This window comes from Hippopotamus amphibius, chromosome 9 (genome assembly GCF_030028045.1).
Source record: "Hippopotamus amphibius kiboko isolate mHipAmp2 chromosome 9, mHipAmp2.hap2, whole genome shotgun sequence".
Classification (NCBI taxonomy): domain Eukaryota; kingdom Metazoa; phylum Chordata; class Mammalia; order Artiodactyla; family Hippopotamidae; genus Hippopotamus; species Hippopotamus amphibius.
Genome location: NC_080194.1, coordinates 14,726,654 through 14,742,931, shown reverse-complemented (window position 1 = coordinate 14,742,931; position 16,278 = coordinate 14,726,654). Strand labels below are relative to the sequence as shown.

Below are 16,278 nucleotides of genomic sequence, written 5' to 3'. Positions count from 1 at the left end.
CTCTTACTCTCCTCTTGGGGGCTTCACGGCACTTCCCAATTCTTTACTTTTATCAATTTCACTTTCCGTGAACCTTCGTCACTCAAGCCTTTCGAGCCCCACGTTGGGCGCCACTTGCCGAGACCAGCTCGGCGACTCGAGGCGAGTGACGGGTGCCGCAAGCTTGAAGAAGACACAGACACAGACTGAAGAGAAAAGTGGGACCGGGGGGCTCAAGACCTCTCGGATCAAGAGCCCTGCTGACTCATCCCAGGTTGCTTTTATTGAGTTCGTGGGCTAACATTCTCAGGTTACACTCATAAACAATCAAAGGCCTCACATGACTGGGGCAATGATCCTTGTTTGCCTCCTGGGTCCGAGCTGAGCAGGTGTGGATTTGAGCTGGGTGTGGAGAGCAAAACAGCCCTGGGGGCAGGAGACCTCTCTCAGATATTGGGGGTCTGTGCCCCACCCGTGTTGGCCCCTCTGCGACTGTGCCTGTCTTAGGTTGTTCCTCCCTTGAGGAATCTTACCCGTCTCTGGCTAACCAGTCATCCTCCAGGGCCAAACATGGTGATATAAGGAAGGTTCTATGCACCACCCCTGTTGGCCCCTCTGCGGCTGTGCCTGTCTTAGGTTGTTCCTCCTCTGAGGAATCTTACCCGTCTTTGGCTAACCAGCCATCCTTCAGGACCAAACAGGGTGATATTAGTCTCCACGCCCCGCACCCTCAGCTCCTCCACCGCTCAAGCAGCACACCCTGAATCCCATCGCTCGGCCCACATACTTCAGCATTTTCAAGGTTACAAAAAGGTTCCCGAATGTCTTCCCACACTCTGTTAGATAATTATTTAGCCAGTATTTTTTTCCCCCAGTCTGTGGCTTGTCTGTCTATTTTCTTAATGGTACCTTTGATGAGCAGAGAGTTTTAAAATTTGATGAAGTTCAGTTTATCCATTTTGTTTCATTATAGTTCGTGCTTTTTGTCAAAGCAGTCTATGCCAAGGGACAAAGGTATTCTCTTGTGCTTCCTTCTAGAAGTTTTATGGTTCTGTGTTTTACATTTATATCTATGATTCACCTTGAATTAATTTTTGTATATGTAGTGAGATCGGGATTGAGGTTAATGTTTTTCCACATGGACATCCAGCTGTTTCAACATCATTTGTTCTAGACTGTCCTTTCCCAGTTGAATTGGCTTGGCACCTTTGTTGAAAATCAAGTGACTGTATACATATGGTCTAGTTCTAGACTCTTCTATTCTACTGTTTGTATATATTTATGCCAGTACTACAGTCATGATCACCATAACTTTATATTAAGTCTTGAAATCAGGTCATGTTAAGTCCTTCAGCTTTGTACTTTTTGAAGATTCTTTTGCCTATTCTAGATCATTTTTTTTCCATGTAAATATTATAATCATCTGGTCTACTTCTTCAAAGTGACTCACTGGAATTTTATAGGAATTGCCTAAAATTTTTTAGTTTAGGAAAAATAGACCTGATCGTCCCATCAGGATTATATTATTTCATTCCATTTCCTTCCATTTTTTTCCCCTTGAGGCTATTGTAATTGGTAATTTCTTAAACTTTAATTTTCTAATTGTTTGTTGAAAGATTTGCTGATTTCTTAATTTTGAGTTCTTTGCTTCCAGGTGACTTAAGTTCTTCCAGTTCCAGCAAAATGCATTTCAATTTAGTACTGGTAGCAAATAGAAGTTAAAATAAATGAACTTTGCAACATTGATTTTAATACATACCTATTCTGTTAATTGAGAGTATAAATATTTTCCGTGTTTGATTGGTGAATGTTTTCCTCAGAACTCCCTGTTGTTTGTTTGATTTAGCTGGCATTTTTCCAAAGTAACAGAGTTCATGCTCTCTTTTTGTGGCTGTTTCTGGCTCCTCAGTAAGCGAGCCCCTGGAACACAGGATGCTTTAGATTTTCTGTCTTCCATTTGATCATTGAGTGAGTGAAGTAGGAATAGCCTTGGGAAGGTTTGGCTAGTGGGATTCAAAGTAAAAAAGAGCAAAGAATAAAATAAACCTTGACAACAGAAGAAAATGACTGTGGTCCCTTGTGGTGCTAGTGAATGCTCAAGTATGCCTCTCATGGGAGGGCTCCAATATAGAAATAGTGGGAAAAAAATTAACATCCATTGGGATCAGAAAGTCTTGAAACCTAGTATTAGCGCCTTGGTTTCCGTGGGCAATAAAGAATCACTGCAGATTTTAAGTTAAGAATGTACATAATAATGACACCATTTTATTAATAGATCTTTAATTGAAATATCTTTAGAAGTTGTTATGTCTGTTATATTCTAGTTTTAAACCACAGATGTATTTAGATTATGTATAATTTCTTGTGGCTGCTGAAATAAATTATCATGAACTTGGTGGCTTAAAACAACAGAAGTTTATTCTTTCACAATTCCGGAGGCTGGAAATCCAAAATCAGTATATAAGTGGGCCAAAATCAAAGTGTTGGCTGGGCCACCATTCCTCTAGAAGCTCTAGGGGGAGAGTCCATTGCTTGTCTCTTTTAGCATCTGGTGGCTGTCCACATTCCTTGGCTTATGGCCTCATCACTCCAGTCTTTAAAGCCAATATTTAAAATCTCTCTTTGCACAGTCTTCACATCACCTTCCCCTCTGTGTGTCAAATCTCCCTCTGCCTCGTTCTTATAAAAACTCTTTGATTATATTTAGGACCCACCTGGACAGTTCAGGATAATCTTCCCAATCTTTAATTTAGTCACATCTGCAAAGACCCCTTTTCCAAATAAGGTAACATTTACAGGAGCTAGGGATTAGGATCTGACATCTTTGGGTGCTATTATCAGCCTACCATAGAATGTATTCCCTTTTTTAGACCTTCATTTTGTTCTGGAACTTGCTGTCAAAGCAGATTGGACTGAGGCTTTTAGTACCCCAAATGACATACTTATTTTCTTGCTGTAATTGTCATTTTTTAATTCAAGCCTGTATCATGAGATAAAATTTATTGCATTCTATTAGCACAACAGAATAAATCTAAAAGCCTCAGATGGTTAATTACTTATTTAAAATAGTAGTCAGGAAAATACCAAGTTAGGGAAAATAATTGAATTGTGTTTTAACTACTGACATATGACTCAAAATTTAGTGATAGCTTTTAGTTTTGGGCAACCAGGAACTAGTTCTTGGTTTTGTAGGGCTTTCTTGGTTAGGTTGGTACATGATCAGGCCCAATGTGTTCTGTTCATTGTACCAACCACTGTTGGTTTCTGTAGTGGCTTATTAGAAATTACCTGTCTTCTAGTCTGTACTCCTATAATACAGCTGCTAGATTAGAATGATTTCTCTAGGGCCTTACTCAATGTTTGTGGCATACTGGGATTGAGTTTTCACAGGTAAGTATTGATATATCTTAAATGTGTAGTAGTGGTGTATTTGAGCATGTTGCGTGGAATAACATTGATTCATACCAAACTTGTTATACAGATCTTCTTCACATAGTGGTAGAAGAAGGGTTAGCTACAGAACTTAATGCAGCCAACTCTGTTTTGGCTTTGGTACATACATTACTTAATATCTTAGCTTTAAGGATTGCTTAAACCTCAGTATGGAAATAACATTTATGAGCATCATTTGATAAATCATGGCCTAAATAGGTGAAAAAGTAAAGCCTTAGTTTCCTGTTCTTTGCTTCAGTCATTATATTAATTAGCTTAAATATTTAAATGTTGATAGCTGATAGATTTGGGCATAGGAAGAGAGGAAAAGAAAGAGTTTGCCAAAGGGAAAATGGAAGCCTGATTTCTCTTTGCACTATAATCTTTCTCCCAGCATGCAGGATGTTCATTAGTTCTTCTGGGCAACCAAATATCACATTAGCCTTTGCTCTGCTAGTGAGGGTCAGGAGCAGTGTGGAAGAAAGACTTACCAATGAATTAATTTGTATGCAAATGTTTTGTTGAGTTCTTTAAAGTTGTTTCTTACAAATCTGCCCTAAAATACCCATTTTCAATAAAAATTTATGCTTGGGGATTTATAACTTTAAAATCTTCAGGGCTGAGCCAGAAGATGAGAATTGTTTTAATTTAAACTATAATGGTACAATTTCAGAAGAAAAGCTTAGTAGTCCATTGTGATGATATCCACAGCCAAGCATATTGTATAAGGAGAGCTTCATACTCTGCAGAGTTTGTACTCTTCTTCTGTCAGGTCCTGCTCATCTGCATGTACCTGTTTCTGTTTGTGTTAGTCATCCTCTCCAGGTAAATTGTCCATGAGACCAGTGATCCCATCAGCAAATTATCCAGAAAATGCTGTCTTTGCACGTTGTGACAGCTTATGTCACGGGTGGATTTATAGCTACTCCGGTGCTCTAATTAACCTGGCAGTCGTCTCCTGTGCCCGACACTCTTGTCTCGTTGCTTGGCATCTCAGTTTTCATCTTCTCATTACCTTCTCTCTTAACTAAAGCTCAGATTTAGAGTTTCTTTTTTTTCAACCTACCCCCCAACTCTACTCATCACCGCCCCCCCTTATTTTTGATTGGCAGTATCATCCAGATAAACAAAGTGCAGATGTGCCAGCAGGAACAGTGGAGGAATGTATACAGAAGTTCATCGAAATTGATCAGGCATGGAAAATTCTAGGGAATGAAGAGACAAAAAAAGAGTATGACCTGCAGCAGCACGGTAGGTACCTGTGGGGAGGAGCCCCAGCACACTGGCAACTCCGTGGAGCACAGCCTGCAGCCGTTCCTGGGAGCGCTTTCCAGCATTTGCACCAAGTTGTTATTGCCTCCTTTACTCCTCCCCTCTGTCATTGTTTTTAATTATGCCCTATTCTTAGCAGTGATTATTGTGTATCCATTGAGAAGTTAACAAAACTACTAGGATGTGGCTTCTTGTGAAGCCGTGAAAGCTACTTTTTATAACTAATGAAAAATGCTTAATTACATTAATTACATTCCTAATTAATATGTTTTTTATGTTTAAAAACTTCTTTTTATTAAATTTAGTTAGGTACTGATTAAAATTTTAATTTTAGTGCTTTTAAGACTATAATTGTATAAATGACAATCTAAAGGAAGATACGATAAAGGATAACGTCAGAAAGCACTCTTTGCTGTCTCTGAGCTTGTTTTAGGCTAGGTTTTCATGATTATCTCCTGGACAAACTGTATTCCTTATAAGATTGCTATAAATAATATTTTAGGAGTGCACATTTCCTAAGCAATTTTAAAAGTCATTTCTTTTATGCATTCCAGAAAATCGCTTCTTAAACAGCGACAAGCTCTTGTGAGAAAGAAAGGGAGAAATGTAGGTCAGGTTTGTCACACATGGACTGCAGTTACACGAAGTGATGGGCTGTCTTTCAGCACTGGCCTTGGGATAGGAACCCCTCAGCCTTCTATCTGAACCTTCAATATGCACCCTACATGCTAATGGGGGGAGTCAGTAGTCAGCTACAGCCCGTGGGGAAAACACGCAGTTGCACTCTGCCACAGCGCACCAGGCTCAGCACTGACTCTCCTGTGTTGATCAAGGCTCACAGTCTCTGCACTTGATTATTGAGTCTCCTCCCATACCCTGCACCAGCACACCAGCAAACCTAGCAAAATGATTATAAGGCCCCTGCTACTAAGGTTGTTTGATTTGAGAAATAAGGCTTTATTTCTAAACACGGCATTACAGGTTAAAGCCAGCAATATATATAGAATATATATCTATTTTCAGAGGGAGTTGTGTCAATAAAATTAAGTCTTTCTTACAGAGGGAGTTGTATCAATAAAATTAGGTCTTTCTTACAGTCAGTGTGTGCTGCCTTTGTGTAGACTTCATAAGCAGTTTGCTTACATACTAGAGTATTAGTTTTTAAAAGTGACTGTCATAATATTAATCATCTCTAAAGCCCTTCTACTTTTTGAAGATTGATGAGCTTATCAATACTTTTAAAAAAATGTTAAGAAACCAATAAATGTACCTTTGCAGTGAATTTGGATTAATTTTCAAATGTGGCTTGAATATTTTTCCTCCTATTTGGTGCATTTATATACATCTTTCAAAGGCTGTATTTCTTCTGTAAATGCTTGTACTTCTGGCAAAAGAATGTAGAGGTGATTTCATTTGAGGATGAATTCTATCCATAGATAGCTCTTTTTGACCTTGGTTCACATGGTAAAATTTCTCTGAAAGTGTAGAAACTAATAAACATGGGTATGTTGTGTGTGAAAAGTTACCTATGTTTCCCTTTTAATTTGAGATTTGCTTGCAGTTTACATAAGAAATAGAAGTTTCTTATCCAAATATAACTTGCTGGTCTTAAGCCTTTCATACAAGAGCTATTTTAAAAATCTCATAATAAACCTAGTTTTATATTGTCATTTCTCTTGATTACTGACATTAATTTTTCCTTCTTGACCCATATTCAGTAAATGGCTTCTCGAAAGAAGGAAATGAACTTGAACTTCTAACCGTGAGGATTTAGGTTTGATAAGGAAAAACTTTGAGAGTGATAATTTGTTGAAGCCCAGGATAGGTTACCTAGACAGAGAGAATTTGTTATAACCAGGTCAGAGCACTCTTTTTCTGGGTCACCCCCTGGGGACATGGAAGTAGCTTTGTTATACAGAACTCTGTTTGCATGTGGTAATAGTTCATTGTAGAACTTTCTTTTCATAGGGTGTGCTTTCAATATGTTTGTTTCCTGCCCTCCATTAATGTATAGTGTAAAATAAGTTTGAGTTCAGTATACTTGGGAAGGAGGCAGGAGATGTTTTATTGGCTGATGTTGAGTACTTTCTCATATTTCACAGCTCAAAGTTGGTGCTCTTTTGTAAGGAAAGCCTCATCAATGTTACCTACAGCCATTTATTTCTGTAAAAGATCATTTAAAGGGGCCCTTGAAATCCATACTTCTTTGCTTTGCAAAAGAAATTATCAAAAGAAAAAGTCTAGGATAACTAACCTACAGTAAGGTACCTGTATTTTTTCTCCCTCATTTCGACTTCTATATTCTTGGTTGACATTTTGGGGCAGTGTTGCCCAGGCTGAAGGGAAGCAAACCTAAAGAAAGATGAGTGATATTCAGTTCCCAGATATTATACATTTTGAAAGCAATGATAACTAGTGAATGTAATCAGTTAGTTACAGTTGCACATATGTACCTTATTGTTTTTAAGGATGCTTGCAAAGGCTGATTCCCATGTTCTCTTGAAAGGCAAATAGTTGTTAAAGGTTAGGCTTTGCACTTCAGACAACCAGATGAGCACTTTGGAAAATCTTTTTAGGATTTATAAAATGTTCACATGAATAATGTCTGTTGAATAGATTTTTGTGCCTCTCTAATTCTTGTGGGGAGTTTTCTCATATATTAAGCACATTTAAAAACACGTCAGACGTATATCATAGGAGAAGAATAGGGATCATGATTCAGTAGCTTTGTAGTGGGAGTCACACAGACCTCTGCTGTCTCGGTGGCTCTGTGGAGTGACACAGCTTATGAGTTAGGTTACTTCACTGTCTGAAGAGGAACAGACCTCCAAATGAAGTCCGTCAAGTTAAATTATGTTGTAAAAGAAAATAAGTGGATTGTGTCTGGAATCCTTGGTGGTATATTATTTTATATTAAGAGGTATCTTGTTTCTCTATTAGAGAATTATTTTGGTGATGTGGAGCCTTCACGCTACACAATTTGGCCAAGTGCTTGGATACCCAAGACAGCTGGGCTCTGAAGGGGAGTGAGCCAGATGTAAAGTTAGTGTCTTTACTTAAAGCGGATCAGCGATACTCTCCTTATACCTACATACAGGTCATTTCTGGTGTTTTATTATACAGTTCACTTCATCTCTTCATTAGGATAAATGTTTGAGGGTGGGAGATAGGCACACAGATCTTGGACCAAATGAGGAATGTACCTTAAAGCCCCGCTGACATCTGTGTGTCAGAGAACTGAATCAACATTGTAGTTTCTTTTTTTTTTTTAATTTAATTTAATTTAATTTATTTTGGGGGGGGTACACTAAGTTCAATCATCTGTTTTTATACACATATCCCCGTATTCCCTCCCTTCCTTGACTCCCCCACCTCGAGTCCCCCCCATGTAGTTTCTTAAAATAAGAATACTTCCTGAAAAGCAAGTTAACACTAATGACCAATGAACTCCATAAGAAGAGAATTAATACTTTTAAATGTAGGGAATAAGAATTTGGGTTAACTTTTTGGAATAATGATTTAAGGCCAGTAAGTGTCTGTGTAAATGATGTGCTAAAACTGACCCTATGAAATACTTGTATTCGTCAGATTAGGGTTTCCATGTATGGTCATATTGGTATTTCTATTTGATTTTAGGAATTTGAAAATTGGCTATAAAAATGTGCTTCAGGTAAAACTCGAAGATAAGCATCAGGGGGCATGTTTTTTTGGTGACTGTTTCTGGGAAAAGTAAGTATGTGAAATGATGCAGAAAATCCATGTAGACAGGGACTGGCATTTTTTTCAGAGAGAGAAGATACTATAGATAAAACTTTCTGTGAGGGTCCTCTTGCTTCATCTTATTTGTCACAAAAAGGTGACTACTCACTTTGTTACTTTTATTTGAATGCAAATAACTTTTTGTAATGAAAATGTATTTTAAGATCATTTCTCAGTGATTTCAAATAAAAATTTGGCTAGTTTCAAATAATGCTGTAGAAACCTATGGGAAAGATTATAGTTATAATCCTGTAATACTTGGACATAATTGGAAGTTCCTATTTAATAACAGAGAAAGTGTAGTATTTTAGGAAGTTTCTATCTACATCTTCAAACTCTTTCCCAGTTTCTACTCAGGTACTTGACCCGATTGAAATCAGTGGGTTCAAAACCAAGCCTGGGTCCACCTTTCTCATTGCTTGTTTTTAACCCTCAGACTTGAAATCTTTGTTTCATATTACACTCTGATTACTTCTGGTTTGCTCAGTATATAGCTAATGAATTAAAAATGAGTGTTGGCATTCCTTTTTAATTTTTTATTTTTTTAATTAAAAAAAATTTTCTTAATGTGGATTTTTTTTTTGAAGTCTTTATTGAATTTTTTGCAATGTTGCTTCTGTTTTATGTTTTGGGATTTTTTTGGCCCTGAGGCATGTGGGATCTTAGCTCCCCTACCAGGGATCGAATCCAGCACTCCCTGTATTGGAAGAAGTTAAACCACTGGACCACCAGGGACGGCATTCGTGTGTGTGTGTGTGTGTGTGTGTGTGTGTGTGTGTGTGTGTCCCTCCAAGTGGTCTCTTTATTCTCACAGCTACCACAGTAGTCCATATCCAGATTATAACACACTCAGGTTACTTCCACAGCTGCTATCTCCCACAGTCCTTTACATTTTGATTGGTCTAGCTTTCTTTATTCTCACTCTTGGTTAAGAACTTATATAACTGCCTACTCCCTAACACAACATTTACCGTTCACCTGGAGTTTAAATAGAACAGAAGCTTTTAAGTTTGTCCCTAACTACTTTTTCCAGCCTTATCACCAGTGACAAACCTAATGTGAATCTTCTCCCCATAGGGGCTCCCAGACACAGGCACTTACGCTTTGTCGTTACTCAGAACACCCTCCCATTCTGATTCTTCACAGCTTATTCTTTGTTCAAATTCCAAATCTAGCCCTCCTACCCCCACCACCTCCCCTCCAAAAAAGCCTTCCCTGACTTTCTAATGTACTTGTCATTATGTCTCACTTCTGAATGTAATCCACAGATTATTGTGACTTTTTTCCCTGTGGCTCCCATCTTTCAGTTCTGGTTGATACTTTGGAGGGACTAAATAATTTCGACTAGGGCTTGGATAATAGTGGATCAGTTTCAATGGGACTGACAATAGCAAAGTACATCAAACTTTGTAACACTGTTACAGATCCAGACAAGGTCCAGAGTCGCAGCCAGCCTTCCTACACGGTTGTACTTGAGGCTCCCCTCCCCCCCCAACCACGCAGTAATGGAGTCATTTTCCTGTGGTCGGTTATAGACAGGTCAACACAAACATGAGTTGATAATAACAGTTAAAATAGCTGCCATTTGTTGAGCACTAGAACTATGGCAATTGTCTTTTAGTCATGGCTTAACAACCTTGTAAGGAAGATATTAATATATGTCTTCCAGGGAAGGAATCTGAGGTTCAGAGGGTTTAAGTAATTTGACTAAGGGCACATAGCTAGTAATTGATAGAGGGGAAACTCAAAGCCATTCTCTGACTTTTAATCACTGTGCTCAGCTGCCAAGTTTTGAATATGTGTGTCCAACCTACTATTTTAGTTCCAAGTAGTCAGGAATGAGGCATATTTGAGGGTCGGAGTGAGAGGCCAGGCTTACTTCTGCTGCTGTGTTCTACCTTTCTGTACTGAATCGTGAAATTCAGTTTCCGGGTTTCACTTGGTACCTTCCATGAGCACTGGGTTTACATTTAGCTTGTGAAAGCTCTGTAGTTCTTCAAGTTCATAATTAAACTCCAGGTTTGTAGTTTTTCTTCAATATGGAAAGCCTTGCAGTTGTGACTCTTTAATTTCATCTGGGAAAGAATTATAGAGCTTTATGATTTAATGGACAGGTTTCAAGTTAAATGTTGCCTGATTCTGAATCTCTTACCAAGGTAGAGACTGTTCTAAGAATAGAGACTGCTAAGGACAAGGAACTGATTTCCTTCAAGTTATTTCCTATATGAAAAATTTAATTATGTAGAGTGAAATGATTTTTAAGAAGGTGATTGTTAAAATTAAATTACTTGTTTTTAAAGCAGCAGGATACTAAGTTAGACCTAAAGGAAAATACTGCTATTTGCTTTTAACACACATAGATGACTTCTGTATGTTTTAAATAAACTTTAAGTATTTTAAATGGCATGAAAATAAATACAATGGACTAATTGCTAAATGAGAGCATTCTGAGGACTTGATCATTTGAGTAACACACCACATTGCCACACTTGAATAGTAGGGACGGAGTTGCAGATAGGCTAGATCTTTTGACCAATAGTGGGTTGAAGGAGACTTTTAGATATCTCATCCATGAAGAATAAAGTTAAATTCCTCTCCTCGGTAGCTTTTTGTTGCTGTTATTTATTTATTTTTACTTATTTATTTGAATTGTAGCTACAGTTAGAAAAGGTTTCCTGGGATTAGGAAGTGTAATTATTTAGGCAGCAAAGAGCTGTTTTAGAAATTTTACTGTCATTTAGGAGGAAGTTTTAAAAGACTGGAATTCCATTGTCTTGTAAGAAGTAAGAAATATTTATTGATTCCCAAATGGAGCTGAAAAAAACCTTTCCTCTTTTAGAAAGCTGTGAATGACCCAGCGAGAGCTCTAGTAAGCTTTACTGAACCAAGCTGCTAATAGTTATTTAATGTTATTCTTCAGTGTGAAAGAATCTCCGTAGATTTTCCTTTTAATCTCTTTGAATTGCAGGCTCATAAACCTCTCTGATGAGTCCTGCCAGTGTTTTCTTAGATCCCACTGTTGAGACAATGGAGCCACAGAATTCTTTCACTTCTTGTTGTCAGACAAATCCAATAGAACACAAGGTCAGAAGGGCCTGTACTTCTAAAGGTTGAAAGATTCTTTTTCAAGTAACCACATAAATTATTTGATTTTATCATTAGGTTGGTCGGGAATCTCTCTTTAATGAGAGTGCATTGCTTTCTACATTTAAGTAAATCTGGAAATTTTTCTTGTCTCCATATTTGCCTTGTGAGCACAGCACAGGGTGTGAACAGACCTTAATGTTGCTAGATACCTTAGAAAAAGCTGAACCCATTCACTTCAAAAGAATTAAGAGTCATGTACTATCACTGGACTCTAGATGGAGTTCACCAAATGCCAGGCAGTGCGTCTTGTTTCCAAAGGGCTGTTTTTTATTTTTTATTTCGCTTTTTTAATTATTACCGTTCTATAGCTAAGATTCCAGATTTAAATCTTTGATCTGTTTATTTAATTAAATCACTTTCTAAGTCAGTTTTTATTTCCTCAACATTTTTAGAAGTGTCATATTAAGGAGAACTTTGAGATAGGGTTTACATTTTCAGATACCTATTATAACATTCCATTATAATGAGCAAAAATATTTATAATATGTAAAACAAAAGAAAATGAACTTATATGTCTTGCAGATGCAATGCCTGATGAGTAGATAATAATCAAAGCTAATTACAGGGTTCATGTGAGTTACTTTAAGGGCTAGGGAGGAATTAAGTTTTCTAATTATAACTACAATGGTGGAAAAGCAGAGATCATTGTTTAAAAAGAAAAAAAACAATTGATTTGTTTGTGCTCCTTCCTTGTAATCATGGGGGGGGTTGCTGTTGCCCCATTCCCTGGACACCTGCCTCTCAACAAAAGACTGTGGTCTCCTCCCCCGCCCCCATTTAGATTCACCTTTTCCTTGTTTGTACCCCCTCTGCTCATTGTACAGTTCTCCAGGGATCCAATTTTCCCTTGACTTAATCACCCCCAGCCTTTTTCAGAAGTCGTTAGATTATGGTCCTTTCAAAGGATACACGCTTTCTTATGGAGCTCTTTACTTCTTTCCCGTAGCTTTTCTTTCCTTATTTCCATTTAAAAATATAGCATTAGAGTTTCGACACACTACCTAAAACTTTTATTGACGTATATCATACATGCAGAGAAATGCAGCAATCCTAAGTGTACAGCTTGATGGGTTGTCATGCTAAACACACCCGTCTAACTAACCAGCACCCTAGAAGGCCCCTGTGCCTCCTTCCAGTCACTGCTCACTCTCCCATGCCCAACATCACAGGGTAGTTTTGCCTGTTACATTTCACGTAATGGGAAAAACCTTATAGTATGCGGGTATACTTCACTTTTCAAAAATTTGCTTTACGCCACTTCACTTTCATGAAAGACCCGCATTGGTACCTGCTTTCACTTAATGGAAAGAAATCCTAAGAGGATGTTTGCTTTTATGAAAAAAGGTGAAGTGTAAAAATAAGTGTTTGGCATTTGCTTTGCAGTGAGCCCATTATAGAGGTAGTGCACACCTATAGAGGTAGCGCACACCTATAGTGGCATCGCCAACCTCTGTCCCCGGAAACTGCATTCAGCATCAAGCCACCATAGCACTGAACTGTGTCTGTGAGCATATGTGCTTTATTTTGAATTATTTTGTGCATCTGTTAGCAATATGTGTCCTGAGCTAATTGCTTCTTTGCTTTAGCCATTTTGGCTTACAGAAGGTTTCATAGGAAAGCTCTTCTTTCAAATAGCAGGGGAAGCCTGTGTTCTCTTTTGTGTCAGATACTGACTTTTAAAACCAGAATCCCCACAAAACTTGGACTATGTGTGCATAGTATTGAATAATCAGGTCAATATATAGATGTTTAGATAGCCACAGAACAGGAGAATATTTTAATATACTCCTTTTAACTCTGACCTTGTGTAAAGCACCAACCATTTTTGTGTGTTCTGTTTTCTTTCCCTTTTACCATGAGATATGGTCTAAGCTGATCTTTCGACTAAGAAGTAGTTAGCTACTCTAAAGTTAGCTACTCTGCAGAAAGAAGAAAAAGATCATAAAAATGTAAAAGCCACTTTTTTGAGTAGGTGGAATAATAGAAAGAGTTCCAACATGAAATAGTAACTAGGGAGAATAACAATAGCTTCTAGTAGAGAAGCAGAATGGTACAAACCTGACTTGGTTGGCAGTTATATTTGCCAGATATCAAAATTACTTAAGATATCTGTAAGATACCCTGGGATATAGGCAACTTGATTGTAAATTATTTATACCTGTTTTTCCCCTAACCAGGCTCTGTTAAGTGCCACTTACCCCTATTCTTCAATTCTAAAATAGTGTTTCATTTCTGCATTCTAGCAAATTATCTTGGTCCTTCTGAGTAAGAAATTGAAACGTGATAAAAGTCCGTTGAGACTTTCAAGTAGAATTTTTTCTCTTTTTAATTTGGAATACTGAATAACCTATAGCCAAGGAAACTTTTGTATAGAATGTGGAAACTTTTGTTCAGAAATTACCTCGCATACTGATATGCTTTGCATAGGTTCTTCAGTGGACACACCTAGAGATGGAAGAACCACCCCGACCACTTTGCAAAAGTCTTTTATCTTTCGGTTTTAGAACAGTTTAATAGACTGTTGGTACCCAGTAAATATGAAGTGATATAATATTTGACATACCTTAATAGAAAACCATGGTGAGTTCAAAATATTGTATAATCTTTTCATCTATTTTAAAATTGTGTAACTCACCAATAAATTCTGAACAGGCAGTTATTAAATATAATTAAATTGCAGGCATTCACACAGCAGAACAAAGGGAAACATTCTCAGCAAGTGAACAAGAGACTGGTGAGACAGCTAAAGAAAATTTCATTGGGGTGGGGGTGGATTTTAGTAGTTTCTTTTAAGCATTGACTTCTAGAAGAACAATATAAGCATACAGGAAGTATAACATACCTTTAAAAACAAAGACAAGTGCTTCTCGTGTATAGTCACTTTCTTTGTCCTAAAGTATACTTGTTTTAAGCAAGAGTGGATGCTTATACTACCTAGAGCATATTCCTACTAAATTTAGGTGGAATTCCAGGTTTCTTTGGACCTTCCCTCTGTAGGGAAAACTTTGGCCCAGGAAACAGCAATGGAACATCAGCACAGAAAAGTTGTGTTGCACGGTTATTGAAATATTTTAAAATAATTCTTCAAGTTACCTGTTACTCTGTTGTGAGCAGTTAATAGCCCCTTACATTTGGTTAGAGCCTTATTCTTTAAAGCACTTGTAGCCTGATCTCAATTGATTGGAAGAACATCCTTGTATTAGTCTGCTCTGTCTACTGTAACAAAATTCCATAGACTGGGTGGCTTAAACAACAGAAATTTATTTCTCACAGTTCTGGAGGCTGAAAAGTCCAAGATCAAGGTGCGAGTTATTAAGGATCCTGATCAAGGTCTCTTTCTGGCTTGCAGAGGACCACTTTCTTGCTTTCTCTTCATAGGATACTTTCCTCTGTGCATGTGAGTGGAGAGAGACCTCTCTCTTCCTCCTCTTGTAAGGCCATCAGTTCTATCAGATTAGGACCCTACTCTTAAGACCTCATTTAACCTTAGTTACCTCCTGAAAGCCTTATTTCCAAAAATAGTCATGTTGGGAGGTAGGGCTTCAACACAAGAATTTGGGAGAGGGGACATAATTCAGTCCAGAGTGACCTTTCTAAAGTAGATGAGATAATTTGATATACATAAGGTTAGAAAGCTAGTAAAGTATTATAACTAAGGTTCAAATATAGTTATTTCTGCCTGATTCCACACTGTCTTAGTCACGGATATAGTTTATCTGACAAAAAAATTTCCCCTACAAAATAGAGTTCCTTAGTTGATCACAAAAAAATCATCAAAATCAACTTCGTGGTTTTGCTTGTTGCACACTTGTGAAAAATGGGATAGATCTTGACTGTTTATAAGATGTTCTGGATTTTTTTAGTTAGCTAAGTCAGGTATCTTTAAAACCGCTGTTAAAAGTAGTAAGCTAAGTTTTTTTTTTGTAAGCTAAGATTTTAAATAGAATTGTAGTGGCCAGGCTGGAGTTGCCTTCTTAGCATTCTTCGTGATTATGATTTAAGTACAAAATTAAGTGTCTCATTCTATATTTTACAGAAGATGATCTAAGAAATATGGGACCAGTAGATGCTCGAGTATATCTTGAAGAAATGTCTTGGAATGAAGGTTGGAATTATTTTTTTCTCTTGATTATAGTCAGGAAAAATAGTAGGGACTTCCTATAAGAAAAGAAACCTTCATAGGATGTTTGGAAATCTTGAAAAGAAATAGCAACTTGGCTTTCTGTATATACGTGGGTGTTTTTATTTGGAATATTTTTGTTTCCTTCTAAACTTCAATTATTGATGTGCCCAGTATGACTCATTTCCAGTTATTTTTCTATCTTAATTAGATGTTAGGTACTTAAGATTTCATATGGTTTTTTTTAAACTACTTCGATTTTTTTGTTTATTCTCCATCTGTGTAACAGGGAAAATAAAGTCAAAGGAGATAATTTTTCCCTCCATCCTATGTTGACACGTGTGATGAATTCCTTTTAGGATGTATGTTTATTTTTGTTTCTTCATATGGAATCATAAATCGTCAGAGCAGGGGTTTTCGTGTTACACATGTTATACTCTTCTGCTTGGAGCCTGATGTTTATCCTCCTTTTTCGATTGTGCTTTGGTGGAAAAGAAAAATCTGTCACTCCTTTAACCTGCCACGAAGTCATGTCTTTTCCCCCTTTCCTATTAATAGAACTTAAAAAC

The 16,278-nt window shown here is 37.4% G+C and overlaps 1 protein-coding gene across 6 annotated transcripts in view; it reads left to right on the top strand.

The window, feature by feature from the left end:
* DNAJC24 (DnaJ heat shock protein family (Hsp40) member C24) overlaps positions 1-16,278 on the top strand; it is a 111,930-nt gene that overhangs the window by 91,479 nt on the left and 4,173 nt on the right. For 5 of the 6 annotated variants that reach the window (XM_057747559.1, XM_057747561.1, XM_057747562.1 and 2 more), the window contains exons 3-4: positions 4,524-4,662; positions 15,626-15,694. In XM_057747559.1, the coding sequence (XP_057603542.1) occupies positions 4,524-4,662; positions 15,626-15,694 (208 nt within the window). The remainder of the gene's footprint in view (positions 1-4,523; positions 4,663-15,625; positions 15,695-16,278) is intronic. The other variant, XM_057747564.1, reaches the window with a different exon arrangement.